General features: G+C 43.0%; 1 protein-coding gene across 2 annotated transcripts in view; it reads right to left on the bottom strand.

Annotated features, from left to right (window-relative positions):
• Positions 1–21,594, bottom strand: part of RABGAP1L (RAB GTPase activating protein 1 like) — a 595,387-nt gene that overhangs the window by 130,026 nt on the left and 443,767 nt on the right. For both annotated transcript variants that reach the window (XM_073593438.1, XM_073593437.1), the window contains exon 18: positions 19,384–19,425. In XM_073593438.1, the coding sequence (XP_073449539.1) occupies positions 19,384–19,425 (42 nt within the window). The remainder of the gene's footprint in view (positions 1–19,383; positions 19,426–21,594) is intronic.

Below are 21,594 nucleotides of genomic sequence, written 5' to 3'. Positions count from 1 at the left end.
AGGGAGAAGTGCCCCTATTTGTTTGATTATTAATTGGTGGGACCTCATTGAAATGAGTGTGGACTAAGCGGTCTTTCAAAGAAGGAACTCGTCTGAAGGTTATCTCAGGAAAATCTTTAATATATTTCCTGGCAACAGGATCTGCTGACAGGAGAGGCCAAAATCTATTCAGAATTTTTCTAATCTCGTTATGTTGGTTTGAGTAGCGAGTAATGACTCTTACTGTATCCAATTTTTTTGGGAGTTTAGAGGAAAAGATCAAAGAGTCTCTCTTCTGAACATTGACACGGTTATATGCCTCTTATCACATCAACATTGCTTACCTTGGTGGTGGTGTTTAAGTGTAGAGGAGAAGCTGTGACCGAGGTGGAAGGTGCTGTGGAAACAATAGTGTGAGTGGCCATAAGCTGAGGGCCTCGAGGGGTATGTGATGAAGGGTGAAACATAGCGGAAGGTCGAGAGGGTGCCTGTTCTACAGAGTCATTAAAACACCAATTAGGCACCTCGTCACCTCGTCGATCACAGCCAGGTCACCCTATTGTTTCCACGGCACCTTCCACCTCGGTCACCGCTTCTCCTCTACACTTAAACACCACCACCAAGGTAAGCTATGTTGATGTGACTGTTTCCCCTCTAGGTACCCCAGTACCAACGGATATGAGATTAGCACCAATTTTTTTAGGAAAAGAACAGGAGACTGTTCCAATGTAGAATCACCACTTGATACCCCAGATTCTGTATCAAGTGACCAAGAGTTATCCATTATCCATTATCAATTTATCTTCTCATGTTCTAACTGAAGCAGAAATACAAGTCCTTAAATTGGGCCTAACTTTTTGTCCCGATTCCCAAATTGATAAATTTCATCTTATTAAGGACCTTCATTTATTTGCTCGCAGGGTTATTTTTGATAAATCTTCAGTAGAATCACATTCATATGATAAGGCAATTGTAGCAGAGACTCAGATTTTCAAGCAGCTGCTAAAGATCTATATGATAGATTGGGAGTTCGAGGTTATAGTCATGCCTGCCTTAAGAGGGCATATAACCATGTCAATGTCCAGAAGAGAGACTCTTTGATCTTTTCCTCTAAACCCCCCAAAAAAGTGGATACAGTGAGAGTCATTACTCGCTACTCAAACCAACATAACGAGATTAGAAAAATTCTGAATAGATTTTAGCCTCTCCTGTCAGCAGGTCCTGTTGCCAGGAAATATATTAAAGATTTTCCTGAGATAACCTTCAGACGAGTTCCTTCTTTGAAAGACCGCGTAGTCCACAGTCATTTCAAAGACGTCCCACCAATTAATAATCAAACAAATAGGGGCACCTCTCCCTGTGAACACTGTGATGTTTGTGAATTTGTGGACCACAAATCTCGATTCCTACTCCCTAATGGGAAATGGCATTCCACTAAATCCAGGATTACTTGCCAAATATCAGGCGTTATTTATCTAGCCAAATGTTTTTGTGGCGGGTTTTACACTGGAAAAGCCAAGCGACAATTCTTTAAATGCATAAGGGATCATATTAAACCTATAAAGAAAAGAAAGATGGTTACTGCAATCAGCAGGCATGTTGGTATTCAGCATGACTTTAATCCCCATACTATCAAATTTCTAGCATTAGAGCATGTTCCACTGGATGCAAGGGGGGGCAGTGTTGATAGGACGCTGCTCCAACTTGAAGCCCGTTGGATATAGGACCTCAGAGCGACCACATTTCCTGGATTTAATGAAAGCCTTAGTTTCAGGCCCTTTTATAATTTTAGTACAGAATTTCTCCTCTCCTTCCCCCCTTTTGTTTTTCTTCTCATTCCCCCTTTTTTTTTTCCTACTTATTTTTATGCTTTGTTTTTTCCTTTTCTTTCAACATTGATTATTGATTTTTCATTTCTTAATTTGTATATTTAATGTACTCAATGAAACTTTAATTGTATATTTGTATTTTTGTAACGATTAAGGTATAAAACTGGAGAGCGCACTGTTATTTTGACATATTGATGGGCTTCGGCTGTGGGTGGTCCTGAATGCCGTGCTCATCTTCTACTCCGTCATGTCTCTTCCTTCCCAGTCTATCCCTGCCTTCCCTACTCTCACTCCCCCTGGGTTGGTCCATAGCAGTCACATGGACGCCCCGGGGCACACTGTGATTTTCACTCTGTGCCCATTCTACGCCACGCTAACAGGTCAGGAGCCCCTTCCTGGTCATGCCTCACAGCGTTCCCTTTAAAACACCCTGCTGCGGACTCTGTTTGGGCTGCGTGCCGTTCGCCAAGCCTCTAGCCTGTGCGTCGGTCAGAGCCTTCTCATTGCCGCATTGGATTCTGGGGTTTGTAGTCTATCGTGCTCTCGGCTCCCTGCGCACGCGTACAGGCGTCCACACGTGCGCATCGTGTTGGTGACGTCACACGCCAACACGATGGAGGGCAGATAAAGCCGGCTCATCTGGCAGTTCTGCTGCCAGAGCCGGAGGGTGAGACTCAACATAGACAGTGTTTGTTTGGTTCCACATGATTATTTTAGATTCAATCACCTTTTTTAAAAATAATGCTTTACCCATTTATTCCTACATCAGTTAGAGAGACAATGTCCTATGTAGAATTTATTTTTGATTTATTTTTTATAATTTATAAAACCTCATTATTTAGTTATTTCCCATTCCCATTAATCAGTCGAACATTTAGCAACTTATATTCCCATCTTATATATATTCTTTTCTACTTCAATAGCCACCAGACTGTATTCCTGCGATCACCATCAGCAGGCCGTCTGAAGTCTTTCCTCCACCTAATGCTTTGTTAATTAATAATTTTAAAGTAAGTACTGAACTCATGTCCCTTTGTTTTCCTGGCCATTTGTCGTTTTCAGCCAGGATTCTTTTTTCTTTTTCTTTAGCTCTCGTTACATATACACATTTTATCACCTATATATGTATGTTTAAACACACACACATATATATATATATATATTTTTTTTTTTTTTTCTTTACTCCTAGTCTGACCCTTCTGTCCTCTGTGACTGCACCGAGATGGCCTCTTTTGGGGTTTTGTGCTAGTTGCTGGTCATGCAGTGGCTATTCTGTAGGTTGCTGCGGGGTAAGCGCTTTTTGTGCTGTGTCCAATATACACTGTGCTCTCCTTTTGAGTTATGTATTTTGAAAGTAACATAAATATGTATAAATTGTCTGTGTGCTTATTTTATTTCTTTATCTCCATGCTTGTAAAGTTTATGTTGATATCAGTTTTCGGTCTGCACATCCCCTGAGGAAGCATTTCAGCGAAACAAGTCAGGTTAATGTGCGACTTTATCATCTCAAATTTACCTGCTTGTTGTGACCACCGTAACTGTAAAACACTGCAATACCTGTGAAATATCTGTTTTTTTTGTTTGTCTTTTTAACTCTGAATGTATATTAAAAATTATATTTTTTTTATTCAATATTATTTCTTTTTTGTGGATTCTCCTGCACCATTAAAATCCCTTGCTTTTCCCCACCTTTACCCCCAAAGCATAATTTTCCACCTCCATGTTTGAAGGCGGGGATGGTGTTCTTGGGGTCATAGGCAACATTCCTCCTCCTCCAAACATAGCGAGTTGAGTTGATGCCAAAGAGCTAGATTTTGGTCTCATCTGTGGCCAAGTACAGAGATATCCTGGTAATATACAGGTATCTGCACCCCCCCTGAAAGGTGCCAACTGTGACACCGGAGGGGGGAGGAATCCGATGAGTGGAAGTTCCACTTTTGGGTGGAACTCCACTTTAAGTCAGGGCTCTGGCTGGGCCATTCAAGAACAGTCACAGAGTTGTTGTGAAGCCACTCCTTCGTTATTTTAGCTGTGTGCTTAGGGTCATTGTTTTGTTGGAAGGTAGACCTTCAGCCCAGTCTGAGGTCCTGAGCACTCTGGAGAAGGTTTTCGTCCAGGATATCCCTGTACTTGGCCACATTCATCTTTCCCTCGATTGCAACCAGTCGCCTGTCCCTGCAGCTGAAAAACACCCCCACAGCATGATGCTGCCACCACCATGCTTCACTGTTGGGACTGTATTGGACGGGTGATGAGCAGTGCCTAGTTTTCTCCACACATACCGCTTAGAATTAAGGCCAAAAAGTTGTATCTTGGTCTCATCAGATCAAAGAATCTTATTTCTCACCATCTTGGAGTCCTTCAGGTGTTTTTTTTAGCAAACTCCATGCGAGCTTTCATGTGTCTTGCACTGAGGAGAGGCTTCCGTTGGGCCACTCTGCCATAAAGCCCCGACTGGTGGAGGGCTGCGGTGATGGTTGACTTTCTACAACTTTCTCCCATCTCCCGACTGCATCTCTGGAGCTCAGACACAGTGATCTTTGGGTTCTTCTTTACCTCTCTCACCAAGGCTCTTCTCCCCCGATAGCTCAGTTTGGCCAGACAGCCAGCTCTAGGAAGGGTTCTGGTCATCCCAAACGTCTTCCATTAAAGGATTATGGAGACCACTGTGCTCTTAGGAACATTAGGTGCAGCAATTTTTTGTAACCTTGGCCAGATCTGTGCCTTGCCACAATTCTGTCTCTGAGCTCTTCAGGCAGTTCCTTTGACCTCATGATTCTCATTTGCTCTGACATGCACTGTGAGCTGTAAGGTCTTATATAGACAGGTGTGTAGCTTTCCTAATCAAGTCCAATTAGTATAATCAAACACAGCTGGACTCAAATGAAGGTGTAGAACCATCTCAAGGATGATCAGAAGAAATGGACAGCACCTGAGTTAAATATATGAGTGTCACAGCAAAGGGTCTGAATACTTAGGACCATGTGATATTTCAGTTTTTCTTTTTTAAAAATCTGCAAAAATGTCAACAATTCTGTGTTTTTCTGTCAATATGGGGTGCTGTGTGTACATTAATGAGGAAAAAAAATGAACTTAAATGATTTTAGCAAATGGCTGCAATATAACAAAGAGTGAAAAATTTGGGGGGGTCTGAATACTTTCCGTCCCCACTGTGTGTGTGTGTGTGTATATATATATATATATATATATATATATATATATATATATATATATATATATATATATAGCATAATTATCTTATATATTTATTGGAATAAGAGAATGATTATTTCACTAAGTGTTTTCACGACTGGCGGGCGTTTACACTTTTTCATAACAATTCATTTTTCCCCCATTAAATTGATTATTATTTATTGGATGTAATATACTGTGTTTTGTTCCTTTTGTTCTTTCCTTTGTGGGCTTATTCCGTTTATAGAGCTTTATTTAACTTTTTTTCTTTCCCACTTTTTCGTTACATTTGCATTTTGTATTTGGTTACACTGTTTTGTGTTTGGAGAGGTTTGCTTAACATTGGGGTTGATTTACTCAAGGCAAATCCACTTTGATCTACAAGTGCACTGTAAGTGCACTTGGAAGTGCAGTTGCTGTAGATCTGAAGGAAAGATCAAAATGAGGGGAAGCTCTGCTGATTTATATCATCTAATCACGTACAAGCAAAAATTCGTTTTTTTATTCTTTCTTGCATGTCCCCCTTAGATCTACAGCAAGTGCACTTGCAGTACTAAGTGGATTTGCCTTTAGTAAATGAGCCCCAAAGTGTGCTAGCACCTTTGGTGGTTATTGATTGCAGAGCAGCATCATTAATGCTAACTTTTGTGTGAATAGTTATTTTCAATCTTGGGACAAGGTCATCTGGCACCCAAGGTGAAGATTCTAAAGTCCCCCATCATTCCCAGGTTCTTACTTCAGCACTTCACAAACTGACACAAATGTAAACATTTTTATACACAAGAAAATGAAGAAGTTAATAAAAATAAGAGCACACAGAACTCCTGATACAGATTGGTTGGCTGCTACACTGATTAGAATCGGACAGCCACAGCCTCCCAGTGCTGGGTGCCCAAGGCAGGTGCCTCTTCTGCCTCAGCTTGGCTCTGTTCACTTCAATTATCCAACCACGTAAACCATGTGAGTTGGTGTGTATCAGAAAAATACAGCATGTCTGTGTTTTTTACATAGCACAACACACAAAAACATGTGTCAATCAAACACAGTATTTAAGCGAATGAAGTGTAATTTTGTAACATTTTAAAAATTTGGGGAAGAGAAAAGTTCAGTAAAGAGACACTGTCAAATTTTTCTTTAGCCGCACTCAAAATTTTTTAGTAACAATTTTGTGTTAGGCTGCATTCATTGCTGTCGTGGGCCGCAGACTGGACACCCCTGCTCTAGACATTGCATGAAATAGACAGGAGAAAGTGGGTCTGCCCTTCACACCTGAATATTTATTATAAAGCTGGCCATACATGGAGCAACCTTGGTCCATGGAGCAGCCCTGTCTGCACCTTCCCATCTGACATCCTTTGATTAAAAAAAAAAAAAAAAAAAGCAAAGAGGCTAGGCAAAAAATTGCTGACCATTTATCATACCTTACACGATAGTTTATACATCTTTAATAAAAAATAGATCTTTTGGAATGCACCATAATCATTTACATATAAGAGTCGTCTCCTGAATGTTAAATTATATGCAACCACACTAGTATATCTAATTCTTATATTATTACGGCACCATATCTTTTTTTTTAAACACTACGATGTTCTTTTGTTATGTATATTGCATAATTTTCGCCATTTCACTCCCAAAGTTGTTGATCCTATTTACTGTATAACCTATATTCACTGTATTGAAACTTTACTTTTGAACTTCCAAATAAAACTTTTGTAAAAAAAAAAAAAAAAAAAAAAAAAAAAAGCTGACCAAACAGCGCTTGTATCTAATCAGATGCAGACATTGTTTGAGTATTTTGACATCTATGAGAATACAACAAATGCATTTTTAAAGCTATCAGAATACAACAAATGCAGTGAGAAATTCGTCCATCCATGTTTAACGTGTATGGAGAAATCTTTTTTTTTTGTTCAGCCTGCAGGCGAGCTTAACCCCACAACGGTAAAATCAGTCCGTATATGCAGTAAAGCATGCTTGTTATACCTATGGGGTTAATCGTCTGCAATGTGTAAAAATAGGATTTTTTTTCGTCATACTTACCTGTACATCATGGGACACAGAGTCAGGCTAATATTCATTACCTGCTGGGACGTCCCAAAGCAATTGCGTTGAGGGGAGGGAGACACCGTGCCCAACAATAGCCATCAGAACTTATACGGCAGCCCGCAGTACACTGCGGCCGAAAGCCGAATCCTTGGCCTCTGCAGACCAGGTAGTAGCCTTACAAATCTGACACCTGATGGTGAAAAGCCCAGGAGGTTCTTGCACCCCTGGTAGAATGAGCTCTCACCCTAAAGGGAGGAGCTTTATGTTTTAGACCGTAGGCCTGAATGACGGACCCAATTGGCAATGGAAGATGCCTGCCCCTTCTTGGGTCTTTTTGGTAAAACAAAAAGGAGTCTGATCCTCAGATCTCCGCAGATCTAAACAAATAAACCTTGACTGCCCGGCAGTGGTGGTGCGTCCATAAAGGGCGCAGGAGCGCCGCCCCCTCTCTCCTGTCACCTCTCTCTCACCATATATAGGTTCATGCATTGCATGAATGCATAAATCGCTTTCCTAACACTGACCCGCCTCTCGGCCAATTAGGTGTTCGGGTCTGGTTACCTGTCACCTGATTGGCTGAAACAACAGGCGCTGTGATTGGACGCCTGATAGAGAAGACCGGAGACATCGAGGAGTGTGGACGACACCACCATGACCCGCTGCGAGACAGGTAAGTCCCGACTCCTGGGCGATGCACACTGGCAGCATTTGATGGGGCACAGTAGTGGCAATTGATAGGCACACTGGCAGCAATTGGAGCACACTGCCAGCAATTGATGGGGCACAGTGGCAGTAGTTGATGGGTACAGTAGCTGTGTTTGATGGCACAGTGATGGCAATTTATGGGTATAGTGGCTGCGTTTGATGGCACAGTGGCTGTGTTTGATGGGCACAGTGGCTGCGCTTGAGTGCCGATGGTCAAACAATTCCCCAAAAGCTATATAAAATTAATTTTTCTTTTTTGGTTTGGAGTTTTTCTATTGTTAATTTTTGTTTAGATCTGGAGATTAGCCAAAGATTTTTTCACTTCATGTGCCTCAATTGCCAGACATTTCTTTCCACTACACTATACACAGAGAAGAATAGCACCATATCTACATTTTTTTATTTCATTTTATGCTCCACTTAGGTGGAAGCAATACGTAGAGGCAGAAATTCACCTTTCTCTCTCTTTTCTTTTATATATATTTTTCTCATAAAAAATTTTTTTCTCATATTTTGGTATTGGGGTACCCACCTCTTTGATCTCATTATTAATATTACACACACTTGCTTGATAGATACCGTGGCGCAGGGTCACCTACCTTTTCTCTGGTGCCACCAGAATGACTGGAATCCCTTCTTTCCGAATCCTGCACAACAAATGTGGAAGGAGAGGGATTGGAGGGAAAGCATAAACCAGGGAGTACTGACTCCATGGAACTATCAGAGCATCTGCTCTGATTGCCAGAGGATCACTTGTTCGGGACACAAATTGCCGTAGCTTGTTGTTGAATCTGGAAGCCAATAGGTCGACCTCTGGCCATCCCCAACACTGGCAAATTTCCTGGAACACCCCTGGGCGTAGGGGGGCTCAGTCACCTCTGCAAGAGGCAATTTAAAGGCAGAACGAACCATTTTGGTCAGAATCAGGATCAAAAGCCTCTGAGACTGAGAGGCAGACATCAACTGGATATCTTCTTGTCCAGATTGCTCGGAAGCAGACTCCTCTGCCGGGCTCTTCACGGAGTCCTGAGCTTTAGGCTCTTCCCCATCCTTCACCCCCTTCCTGCCATTTAGCATTCACCGCCTGTTCCAACAGGGGGTGTAGAGGGAAAGCCTGTGCGGAGAGACCTGAGAGATCCCAAAGAGGACCAGGGGGGCTCAGTCACCTCTGCAAGAGGCAACTTAAAGGCAGAACAAACCATTTCAGTCAGAGTCAGGATCAAAAGCCTCTGCGACAGACATCAACTGGATATCTTCTTGCTCGGAAGTAGACTCATCTGCCAGGCCCTCCACAGAGTTCTGAGCTTTAGGCTCTTCCCCATCCTCTAACCCATTCCTGCTCCAGACTAGGAGGCTCCGGGAAGGGGGATCTGTCACGCTTCCTGCTACCCTGCGGGATGGAGGCAATCATGCCATCAATCCTGTGCTCTAACCCGGCTAGGGCTGAAGACAGTTCATCCTTAGTGATAAAGGGTGAAGCAGCAGCATTGACTGTAGGCACTATACCAGATAGGTGCAGCGGCTCAGATTGCCCCCGGAAGCCTCTGGTCTTTCAGAGGATACAACACTAGGGATACGACTAGGTTCATCAGGAACTACTAACGACATTGGTGTGCCCTTCCCTGTAGCGTTAGTCCCACTCCTCTTTTTTGAAGACATTTACCCACCACAAAAAGAGTACTTGGGTATAGTATTAAAACACCTCAGAAGGGAGACCCTTTAATAAGGCTCCCAAGCCCCTATGTAACAATCCTGCTAAGCACCTTTAGCCTGCCAAGCAACACTTGATGACTCACGTGACCCGGTAAAGGAAAGAATGGACCGCTGCAAGTGTCTGTTCAGAGCCTGCTCTGTGTCCCACAGCTGCCTTCTGGAAGCACCGCATGCTTGGCCTATACAGCTTAAATAAGCTGGGTGTGCGCCGGAACGTTCTGTGTGTGCGCACGCACGTGCGTGGTCCCAGTGAACGGGCGTGGATGTATTCGCATATGACGTGAATCCCTCGTGTGCCCAGATAAAGGATACTGGGCATGTGCAGCGAAGCCGAGTGCGCCATTGCCGCCAAAATGCTAAATCCAGCGGCGTTTTTGCGAATGCACGTGCGCCATGATGAACCAAGGCAAAATGGTGCACCGTTGTGCGCCATTATTCAGGTAAGAAACAGCCAGACACAAGCAAAAAATGTGCACTTTGCAAACACTCACAGCTAGCCCAAAACTCCCCCGTATGGTCACCGCACATAGGTGTCCAGCCCCTAGCTAGCTTGACTGATTTTTACAATCACTGGGACACCCCACAATAATAGTAAAGAAGTTTCACTTACCCGTCCAGGCGCAGGGCAGCTTAGAAACTAAGAGCCCAAACTTCATCCATCATGGCGGGTTCCTGTCACTTGAGAACCTTCAAGGACTAGGTACCCTGGTAATTTCAGAATGCAAAACATTCTGTGGGCTGAGACAGGAACACCCCCCCAGGGTTGATTGGCCAAGGGCTAAAGTCCACCCCACATCCATATTTCAATAAATTGGGTAGCCTGAGATATGGACATCGTTCTTCCACGAAGCCAGTTTGAAACTGGGGAGTTCCCACATGTTCCAGTATGCTTCTACAAGATGATAGACTTCGGTAAAGTTTATTTCTGTTTTTATCCCTTTTTATTTTCATGGCAAATTGCCAAACTGTGTGTCTTTCTGTATTTTCTGTATCTTTTTTTAGTAACTCTTTTTTCTTTGTATATCTTTTATGCACTGCCCACTTTCAGGATATTAAATGATAAAATTAATAAGTGACTTCTGTGTCACTGTGTACTAAGCTAGGACTCATATCTCTGGAGAGGTTGTTGTATTTTAGTGCCTAAGTACTCGCTCTAATTTATGTGCCAATCAGTATGCAATTGCACTGCCTGTTGACAGATTGCATGCAGATTGTAAGCTAACAGATCTTCCAGACAGAGATCTGTGTGTGTGGTGGCTCAGCAGACCAGTCTGCGGACAAACTGTTGGGTGGTGACAGGCTATCATTTATTGTGTGTCTGGTGTGTGGGGACAGTGGGAAGAGTGATTAACACCGGGGTTCAAGCTTGCAGGATAGTTGGAGGAACCTTAGAAGTGTGTAGTAATTGCTAGACTGCTCCCCAACCCTTAGAGTGCACCAGATTGTATGTAAGATTTGTATCTGCCTGTGTGTGGTCAGCTAGCTGGATTGGAGTGGAGTCTCCCTCTAGTGGTGACCAAAGGTAGTGCAGGCTGTGAAAGTACCACAGCCAGTCTTACATGCTCCGTATAAGTTCCCCCTTATTACCTTAGTTCCTCATATACCACAGTCACGGAACGCATGTCGCGGTTAGCTAGTCTCCGTGGGCATGCGTAATCCATGACACTGTGGTGTCCAGGATTCCACTTCTCAGGGTCCAGCGCCCGGAGGCCACATTACAGGCAAAACCTTGCAGGATCTTGAGTCTTCTTTGCGAGGCTTGGGTACCATTTATCTAAGTATATAAAGCCTGTGCCAAATGGATTGGTCAATCCCCTGATTCATTTAAGAACCATTTGTGAGACTAGAGACCTAGAGCTCAGAGAGCTCAAACAAACCTTGCCATCCACCTTACAGACACTGGTAAAAAACTGAAATGCTTCCTGTGTGGGAGGAGTTATATAGGGGATCATTTCCTGTCTGAAGACCTTTGGTCTACCAGTGTCCATTCACCTGGAGATAGAGTATAACCCAGTAGGTAATGAATATTAGCCTGACTCTGTCCCATGATGTATGGAAAAAGAAAAGGCTGTTTGATCCTGTCTTCTCTGATCCACCCCCTTTTTACACAGCCCCCAATTCATCTCCTGATAGTACAGAGCCTTGGGGGCACTCTGCACATGCTCAGTTTGAGGTTTATTGCGAGAGAATTCTTTTTTTTTTTTTTGGGAGGGTGCCTGTGATCAGCACAGGGCCAATCAGCACTGTCCAGACAGAAAGTCCGGAGTCATGCAGCCTCATAGGACAATTAAAGGAGAATGAAAACTACTCCTACAAGCTTTAACTAGTGCTTGGCCAGACACTAATAGAAGTCAAAAGACTGTAATGTAATACTGATAAGAAAAGGTATTGTTTTGTGTACTGTGGGAGACAAGATATAGTGAATGCAGGGTCCTGGGTTTAGTAACACTTTAAAGTTTATATCAGGCTCATTGCCTGATTATATGTACTCTGGGATTGGCATTTGCATCCTTTGTCTAATTACCTAACAGACTTGGCTTGTCTTTGGATTTGCTCTGCCTGCTTTTTGCTTCTCTGACCACACATTCTGCCTTCTGATTCTAATACCACATTCTGATATTACCTTCCATTGCCCTGGGAGACAGCTTATCCTACATCTCTGAACCCATTTACTACTGCTGCCTCTCTGGACTTTTGGCAAGCTTCTACCAGCTCTGCACTTGCTCCAGTCCAGCCTGTATCAAGTCACCAGCTTCTACCTGGGAATTACCTTGGTGTCAGCCAGCTGCGCTGTGACCCTGCATTTTCAGGTAAGCTGGACATCTCTCCCTGGTGGCACAGAGGATTTGCTTACTCATTCTAAACTCATCAATGAAAATGAATACATCTTTGCCACTCCTTGTCTGTCAAATTCGCACATGGTCTCTACCAGTCTCAATCCTCCGCAGTGGTCTAGTTTTATAGGTTAACCCTAGACTGGGACATACTATCAACGTTCTGCTTGATGTAAATATCTGTTTACTCATCTCCAAGTGACTGGATGAGTAACCTGGGCCTGGATTATTCTAATTTATTATGTAAATCTCACAACTTTTACATATTTACATTTTTTATCCTTCTAGATAGACTTGTATCAAGTATTCTGGAATCTATTCCAACATTAGACTTGTGGTTGACTATCTGATCAATAGATGATATAATTATTTCAGTTCTTTATTTTATGGATGATGTGCCCACCTCAGACATGTCAATGTGACCTGTGAATCTCAAATTATCCATATGTTGTGTTCTCGTCTTTTCCTGGCAATACAATTATTTTCAAAAACATCCATTCTTGGAATTACATTATTTAAATTGAAAATGCTTTAAGCATTATTTTCAAAATTCAATCAAATGAAAAGGATTATTTTAGTAGGTGAAACAGCTATTCAAAGTTGTTAGTAACGTTTCTGCAAACTTTTTTGTGTTACAAATATATTATAATTTACACTGGGCTCCAGTGTTTGAAGTAACAATCTGCCACATTTAGCCTGGGTTCACACTAGATGCGGTGCGATGTAGTGTGATTTTCATGCAGTTTGGAGTGGGAATTTGTGGTGCGATTTGTGCTTGACAGCTGCAATTGTAATGCAACTTTAAAAGTCTATGGAGCTTACAGTTGCACAGCATAGATGTGAGCGGTCTTCATAGAAAACAATGTTATTTCACTTGACATGCAAATCTATACGTTCTGCGAATATGCGACATATCTGTTTTCTTGTGTGACACCAATACCTCCTATTCATACTTTAAGACCCCTTTCACACTGCGGGCGTTTTTCAGGTGCTGCAGCACTAAAAATAGCGCCTGCATAGCGCCTGAAAAAAGCGGCTCCATTCAGCCCGAGGGCTTTCAAACTGGAACGGTGCACTGGCAGGGTGTCAGAAAACATCCTGACAGCAGCTTCTTTGGAGTGGTGAAGGAGCGGTGAACTCATCGCTCCTCCAACGCTCCTCCCCATTGAAATCAATGGGGCAGCGCTGCGATACCGCCGGCAAAACGCTGCTCTGGCGGTGTTTTGCCGGTGGATTTAAGCCCTTTTCGGCCGCTAGCGGGGGGGTTAAAACCGCCCTGCTAGCGTCCGAAAAGCGCCACTAAAACGACGGTAAATCGGTGCTAAAAATATCGCCGCTTTACCACTGATGCCCTAGGCAGCTCAGTGTGAAAGGGCTCTAAATAAGGTTGGAAATTTGAAATAGCTCTCCTCTTTTCACCTCTATTTTTCTAAAGTCACAGCTCTATTTATCCAATTTTTAGTTTTACATTTTTTTTTTTATTCATTAATTATTTACTACCTATTGATCGATTTCACTGTTTCTTTACAATCTATTGATAAACAAATTATTACAAAATCACATCCAATGAATTGGATATATTTATTGCCAACTGATTTTATTTATGTTTGGTTTGAAGCCACTGCATGCTGCATTTAGCCCACGTTCGCACTGAGGGCGGGTTTGAAATCGTTTTCAAACACGCATTGCATTGCGAGTTCAGGGGGGAGCGATTTGACAGACATCTGTGCGGGTTCATGCACAGGTGTCTGTTGAAATCACCCCTGAAGTCGCCAAAAGTAGTGCAGCAACTACTTTTGGGAATCGGTGTGGCGCCATTGCCGGCAATAAGTTCTGATTTGGCATGCGATTTGACATGTCTAATCGCATGTCAAATGTGAACATAGGCTTAATGTACAGTGTTCAGAGGTATAAGCCTAGGCAATTGAGAGTTAACACCAGTAGTGCGCAATCTCTATCCATGAAGGTAGCCGCTAGTAAGACCGATGAAGGGGAGGATATTCTTACTGAAACGTGTCTCCCATCATTCTGTGTGAATGGACACAAGCAGAAAGAGTTCCAAGTGGCGATCCTTCGTAGCCAGCAGCATCAGAATTCTTTTCACAGCAGCAGTGGCTTACTACCCCAGCTGTAGCTGGTCCTGCTTGATCACTTGGTACAAGGACTTCTTCTTACACAGCAAAATGTCTACCTCTCTCATAGACTTGTGAGTGCGACATTTACGGTTTGTACCAGCTTCATCGAAAAAAGCCATTCTACACTATGAGGCTGTTTGGCGCCCCTCTCTCCTCTTGTCCTCTACAGATTCTGGTTTCCCCAGTCTAGTGTGAGGAGGCAGCCCAGCAATTAGTAGTAGTGTCCCGTGTCTAGCACCAGCTACACTTTTGGGATTTGATCTTGTTTGAAACATATTTATGGATTTTATTCTGTAATTTTTTTACTGTTATTTGTTATTAATCTCAACAGAGTTCAACTTCGACAATTGGGTTTACGGATCATATCCTTTGTTTACACATTGATTATATTGGTTTGAAACTTTATAACAATTTTTGTTATTGTGTTTCTTTTGGTATAACTCCATATGCCCCCCAGTGCCTGTTAACTGTACCCCATGTTATGCACATCTCTAGAGTTCAATCCATGGGTTTGTGAATGTGCGGCATGGGCAGCTCTCCTTATTTTGTGATACACAAACCTCCTAAAATAAAATAAAAATATTTTCTTTCCTTGAGCTAGAGCTGCACAATTCTGGCTAAAATGAGAATCACAATTTTTTTGCTTAGAATTAAGATCACGATTCTCTCACGATTCTCGTGGTGTAACATCTTTCACATTATACAAAAAATTGGGCTAACTTTGCTGTTTAGTTTTTTTAATTCATGAAAGTGTATTCCTTCCCCAAAAATTGTGTTTAAAAGACTGCTGCGCAAATACAGTGTGACATAAAATATTGCAACAACCGCCATTTTCTTCTCTAGTGTCTCTGCTAAAATATATATATATATATATATATATATATATATATATATATATATATATATATATATATATATATATATAACGTTTGGAGGTTCTAAGTAATTTTCTAGCAAAAAATACTGATTTTAACTTGTAAGGGCCGTTTCACACAGGCTTGTCTGTGTACGTACTATGCTTTGCTCAGCAGAGAGCGATCCGCTGATGCCAACTGAGCAGGCGGATGACAGGTCTGTCTCCACCCACTGTGCTGAGATGGACCTGTCAAAGCCCCGCTGTCCTCTATGAAGATCGGTTGAAAACAGACCGCCTGTCCGTTTTCATCCGATTCTCAGACGGATGGAAAATAGGGTTTTCATCCGTCTGGATTTCACAGACAGGGTCGAACAGTGGCAAATGTCAGCGGACATGTCACCGCTGACATCCGCCGCTCCATAGGGCTGAATGGAGGCTCCGATCAGGTCCGCCTGAAAAACTGACTCGTCGTACGTGTTGTACGTCACCACGTTCTTGGCAATCGGAATTTCCGACAACATTTCTGCAACCGTGTGTATGCAAGACAAGTTTGAGACAACATACGTTGGAAATAAATCCAGGATTTTGTTGTCGGAATGTCCGATCGTGTGTACGCGGCATTAGTCTTTAAGTGGTTAAACTGACCCTATTTACAGGCCGAAATTCATCCCTTTGAAGAACCAAATGATACAATGTTTATAGTTATCTCTCAGTGCTGAGCAATGTTGATAAACATTTGCCAGCTTTTTTTTTTTTGATTTTTTTTGACAGCCCTGACCAGAGAACGACTCTGCACTTGTTATATAGAATCGTGGAAATGCCGGGTTAAGATCGTTGGGGGGGGGGTTAAATCAAGATCGCAATTTTTTTTTAATGATTAATTTTGCAGCTCTACTTTGAGCCAAAGCCTCCTTTATTTGTGTCTCACATACTCACCCTCCCAGACGCTGCAGCTCACAGGCAGAGGGTTTCAGGAACAGAGGCAGCATTGTCAACCAAGAAAACAGTGGGAAGGACTAGGTGTGGCCAGGTACTGAATCAATCATAGGATTGTGACCCTGCAATATCTTCTCACCCAAAACAGTGCGCGCAGACACAGCCTACATGAGAGTGGCAACTCTGGTATGATTTCAATGGCAGTGCAGCATTGTTGGCAGACCATCACAAGAGGATGCATTAGATAGACTTCACTGGCAAGCTCAACAGATATTTGTGGGACTGCTGGGGGGGGGGGGGGGGGCAGAGAAAACTAGGTGCAGATGCGTTTATAATTAGGTGCTACTGATCTTTTTTGCTAATGGGAAGTCATTGCTTTACTTTAAGAGAATGACACAAGCTTTCCTGAACAGGGGAGTGTACAAGCAATGCTTAAGGCACCATTCACACTTGTACGACTCCGTCATGCAACGTTGGTGCAATCTTTGTCTCTCTGCAAAGTCTGACCCACTGTTGCATGTAAACCATTTAGGTAACACTTTCATGGAACATTTGAGGGTTAATGTAAAAAATCAGGTGTACAAAAATCCGCCCACTCATACACCCAAAAACGCTGCGCTGATGGAACAAAAACTAAATCTGAGCTGCTGCTTAAATAATAACAAGCATAAACATCAATCAAACATTTGAGGGTTAACATTAAAGTCTAAGGCCCTCAGTAGTCAAACCAAAGTAGTGCATGAACTACTCTGAAGTCGCTACGACTTTAAGTCGCACATATATGAATGTTTATCATTGGGAAACATGGGGTACGACTTATGGTACGACTTAGGGCATCAAAGTCACATGACAAGTCGCACAAGCGTGCACGGGGTGTAAAGGGTTTGAACAGACAGGTGTAACCAAGATTTTCCTAAATTCCTCAATGTTTTTTTTGTTCAGTTCAAAAGTTCCTTTTTTCACCAACGTCAATGAGGTGTTAGGTAACTGTAAGACTCAAAGACTCGGCTCAATGTTGATGGGGCTTAAAGCTTAAGGAAAAGCTCTAGGCAATGAGTGAATCCAATCAGTGAATTGTTAACACTATCCAACAAACACTGCAACTGTTAAAAGCTAGAAAATCCACTCAATCTAGCATAATCCAAGCCCTCTTTAATTTATTACAACCAAATATCATTGAGCTTTCCACACTGGGTCTTCAAGAAGCCTGTGTTGTGTGACTTCTCTCTGTTTGATGAATTACCAATAGAAATTAAACTATCATAACAAGTTTAAACAGGGCTGGAACAAAGCAGGAAAGGCACCCACCTCAGGCACTGTCCTAGGGGAGTGGGTGCCTCTTCTGACTCCACATCTTGAGGCAGTCTCCCAAATGGACAGCTCAGTCCTGCAGATTACTCAGGGATAGCATCACCCCCTTTGTAATTAGGGGAGCTTTGTCAGTGCTCCCACTGGCCCAGCTTTATAACAGGAGTGCAGTTCGTTCGATCTGCACTCTGGTGACCCGTTTCAGGTGACGTCACACGGTTCGGGCAAGACTGCGACAATGAAGTCGGGATCCTCCCACATGCCTGGACCGGCACCCGGCTCAGCCTCTTATCGAGCCACTGAGAGCCTGAGCCAGCCGCTTCTGCCCCCTCCACAGCCCAATGCTTCAGTGAGCGCAGGGGGGGCAGAGCAGAGAGCAGTGACTAACAATCACTAGCTCTCTGCTCAGGGAGCCCGGAGAACCAAGCGATCTGCAGTGTTCGATCTCTCGGTTCTCAGTGTAAGAACTGGCAGGGGACTGATGCTGCATCCACCAAGGTAAGTATAAATCTGCAAAAAAGTCCATGCTTCTCGTTTGAACAGTCTAGTCCTACTCTTTACTCATTTTTTTCATATGGCTGGGGAAGAAGCTGATGCTGCATTCCATCAGCCTCACTGGAGGACAGGTGAGACATCGGGGGGTCTTATAGACCCCTGGTGCCTCATTAAAGAGATCCGGTCACTAAAAAATCATCACATGCAGAGTTTTTGTCTATGTGATGAAAAAAGGCAGGTAAAAAAAAAAAAAAAAAAAAGTAAAAAAAAATCATTGATCGCCCTATATGTAACATATCTTCATGCACGCCAGAGTGAGAACAATAATTCTAGCACCACAGCTTCTGGGGGTAACTCCAAACGGATGAGACTTTGGTACATGCACTACTTATTTTTTGGAGGTTTCATCCCATTGTATATGGTTTTCTATTTTCTGTCTTTTTTTTTTCTTCTGACATCGCTTCCTCAAGGCTGACAAATGTTTTTAAAAAGAGACATTTGGATTGTTTTTCAGGCTGTATTCACACAATGCAGAGCTGCTGGAATGATTCACCACACTGGCAGCTCTGCATAGTCGGCTGTGGTAGGGGCAGTGTGGTGCACAATTCAGCTCATCACATGGCTCCCTTTTTCTTGTATAAACTTTATTTGGAATGTAAAAAACATGCACTTCATTCACGGTGATGTACAGTAGTGAGACGTGTTGCATTGCCGTGTGATTCGACATGTATTTCAGTGTCTCTCAAAATCTCACTCATAGGCTTTGTACGAGTGAGATATTGAGTAAATGGATCGGCACAGCACAGTGACAGTGCATCCGCTCCCAGCCACAAACTCCTTGGACTCCCGGCCGGGCGGCAAGTCGTGCTGCCCACACCAGCAATCAGCCATGGTGACAACTTAAAGACCGCACGCAGCAGGTGCGCGCCGCTGTTAATAAAGTTACTGTCAGTTAATCTCTGTGTGCAGTGTACCATGTCACCCAGCACTTCCAGCAGCTTCCCCCTAGATCAGACTGGCCCTGATGAGGCCCCATGTGCATTTGGGGCCCCTGGGCTGTGCCCAGGTGCGCCCGCTTGATAAGACAGCCCTGATATAGTCCTACAGAACAGACATATGGGCTTTGTCTGCTGCTTAACTGCAGACAGGAAATGTTATTCAGGGAAAAGACGGAGCATACCATAAATTAAGCTACAAACTTATAAACACTGCTATCTACTGGTTGAAGAATATATCTCTACTATATTCTGATGTGCAGTAGTTGTTGCACAAAATACAAATGAACATTGTATTCCAACAGTTCTACTCTGTTAAAACATACAAAAAAACACTTAGCAACAAGTTTAACATACCTTTAGGAGAGCCAGTGCCACCTGGAAGATGATCGTCAGTCCCTGAGGAGAGGAACAGAGAGACATTATCTCAGTCATATGTACATATTCTACAGTGCCTTGCATAGCTATTCACCACAGTTACAGCCTGTACAGTTCATGAAAATATCCATACCCATTTATGAGTTTGAAAGCAAAGATACACAATCAAGAATTTTTTGTAATTTATTTTAAAAACGATGTACACATCAGTTTCTGCTTCCACATTAGGGCTACTGAAATTTTACTTACATCAGTGTCAATAAATTGTAAATAAATCCATTTTAATTTCAGGTTTTAACACTAAAAAATGCTTCCAATTTTCAGAGAGTTGGCAATACTTGGAACCCACCATAACTGCCAAAGACACACGAGAGGTTTTATTCTCACTTTGCATTAGCATACTAGACCATGGGATGACTAAACTATAACACAAGTGACCTTACAGAAATAACATTTTAAAAACATTTCGTAATTCCATATTCAAAAGCCAAAAGACTATTTATTTTCTGTGTACCTTGCTATAACTTGTTATTTGCATAAATCATTGCTGGATGAAGAGCAGCTACCTTCTGTTTAAAGTGATTGTAAAGGTCAGTTTTAAAAAAATAAAATAACAAACATGTTATACTTACCTCCTCTGTGCAAGGGATTTGCACAGAGCGGCCCTGATCCTCCTTTTCTGGGGTCCCCCCGGCGGCACTCCTGACTCCTCCGCATCGAGTGCCCCCACGGAAAGCCGCATTCCCTGGGGGCACTCATGCGGGCGTGCTCCCGAGTCCTGCTGCTCCCGCTGCTATCAATCTATCCAATGAGGATCTGAGACAGGGGCTGGAGCTGCTGGGCTCGTTCTTGTCGCTGGAAAGATTGGATTCAGGTAAGTAAAAGGGGGGCTCTGGGGGGCAGCTGCACCACAAAAGCTGCACCAAAAAAGGTTTTTCACCTTAATTTATTTATTTATTTCAGGTACTTATATAGCGCTGTCAATTTACGCAGCGCTTTACATATACATTGTACATTCACATCAGTCCCTATCCTCAAGGAGCTTACAATCTAAAGTCCCTAACTCACATTCATACACACTAGGGACAATTTAGACAGGATCCAATTAACCTTCCAGCATGTGTTTGGAGTGTGGGAGGAAACTGGAGGAAACCCCCCGCAGACACAGGGAGAACATTCAAACTCCAGGCAGGTAGTGTCGTGGTTGGGATTCGAACCAGCGACCCTTCTTACTGCTTGGTGAAAGTGCTATCCACTACACCACTGTGCCCTTAATGCATAGAATGCATTAAGGTGAAAAACCTTGTGACTTTACAACCCCTTTAACAAAGGCCTGGTTCATATATATGCGAATTGGATGTGTTTTGAACCACATCTGATCTTACATGACAAGAGAAATAACGCTGGTTTCCATTGAAGCTGTTCACATACTGTATATACGGGATACATCGCAGTGTGAAAGGTAAAAGAGTCCTGTGCGTTTTCTGAGCACCGTGCGGTTCAGGTGCAAATTCCAGGCTCACTGAATTCTATGGGAACGCTGAATCGCATGTTATCAGTTATGAACATGAATTGAGGAAAAAAAAAAACAGCACTTGGTATGGATTTTAAGGGGAACCCCATGCCAAAATGTAAAAAAAACAAAAACAAAAACGTGTGGGGTCCTCCACCAAATCCATACCAGACACGTGATTGACGATGGAGCTACACTAATGGACATTGTTTTTGTTTTTTTAATGAAGGACTTGTCAAAAACTGTGTGTAGGTTTTTTTTTTTTTTTACACTTTTTTGGTGAATAGAGTAGGGGTACAATACCCCATTCACATTCCAATAGGTCACCACCCGCACACCCACAACCACTGGGCCAGGGTTGGGAGGAAGAGGCCCCCAGCATGGGGACAAGGTGAACTGCGGGGGGGGGGGGGGGGGGGGGGGGGGGCATTCGCTCATCCCCCCCCCTTTCCTGGCCAATAATTTGGTGTGGGTCGAAGGGCATGGATTTGGAGGAGGGACCCCACACTGTTTTTTCCCCAAGTTCTATTGCCGGCAATTCTTTTATTTACATTCATGAGTCATTGATTGTTAAAGTGGAAGTAAACCCATCCATAAAACTGTTTCATTGCCGGCATGTGCCGGAAATGTAACACTCCCATTGGTTGTGCTCTCAACCAAACTGTCAAGCCATCCAA

Source organism: Aquarana catesbeiana, linkage group LG07 (genome assembly GCF_042186555.1).
Source record: "Aquarana catesbeiana isolate 2022-GZ linkage group LG07, ASM4218655v1, whole genome shotgun sequence".
NCBI classification, from domain to species: Eukaryota; Metazoa; Chordata; class Amphibia; order Anura; family Ranidae; genus Aquarana; species Aquarana catesbeiana.
The sequence above is the reverse complement of the archived record's forward strand: the minus strand, read 5'-3'. Positions and strand labels throughout refer to the sequence as shown.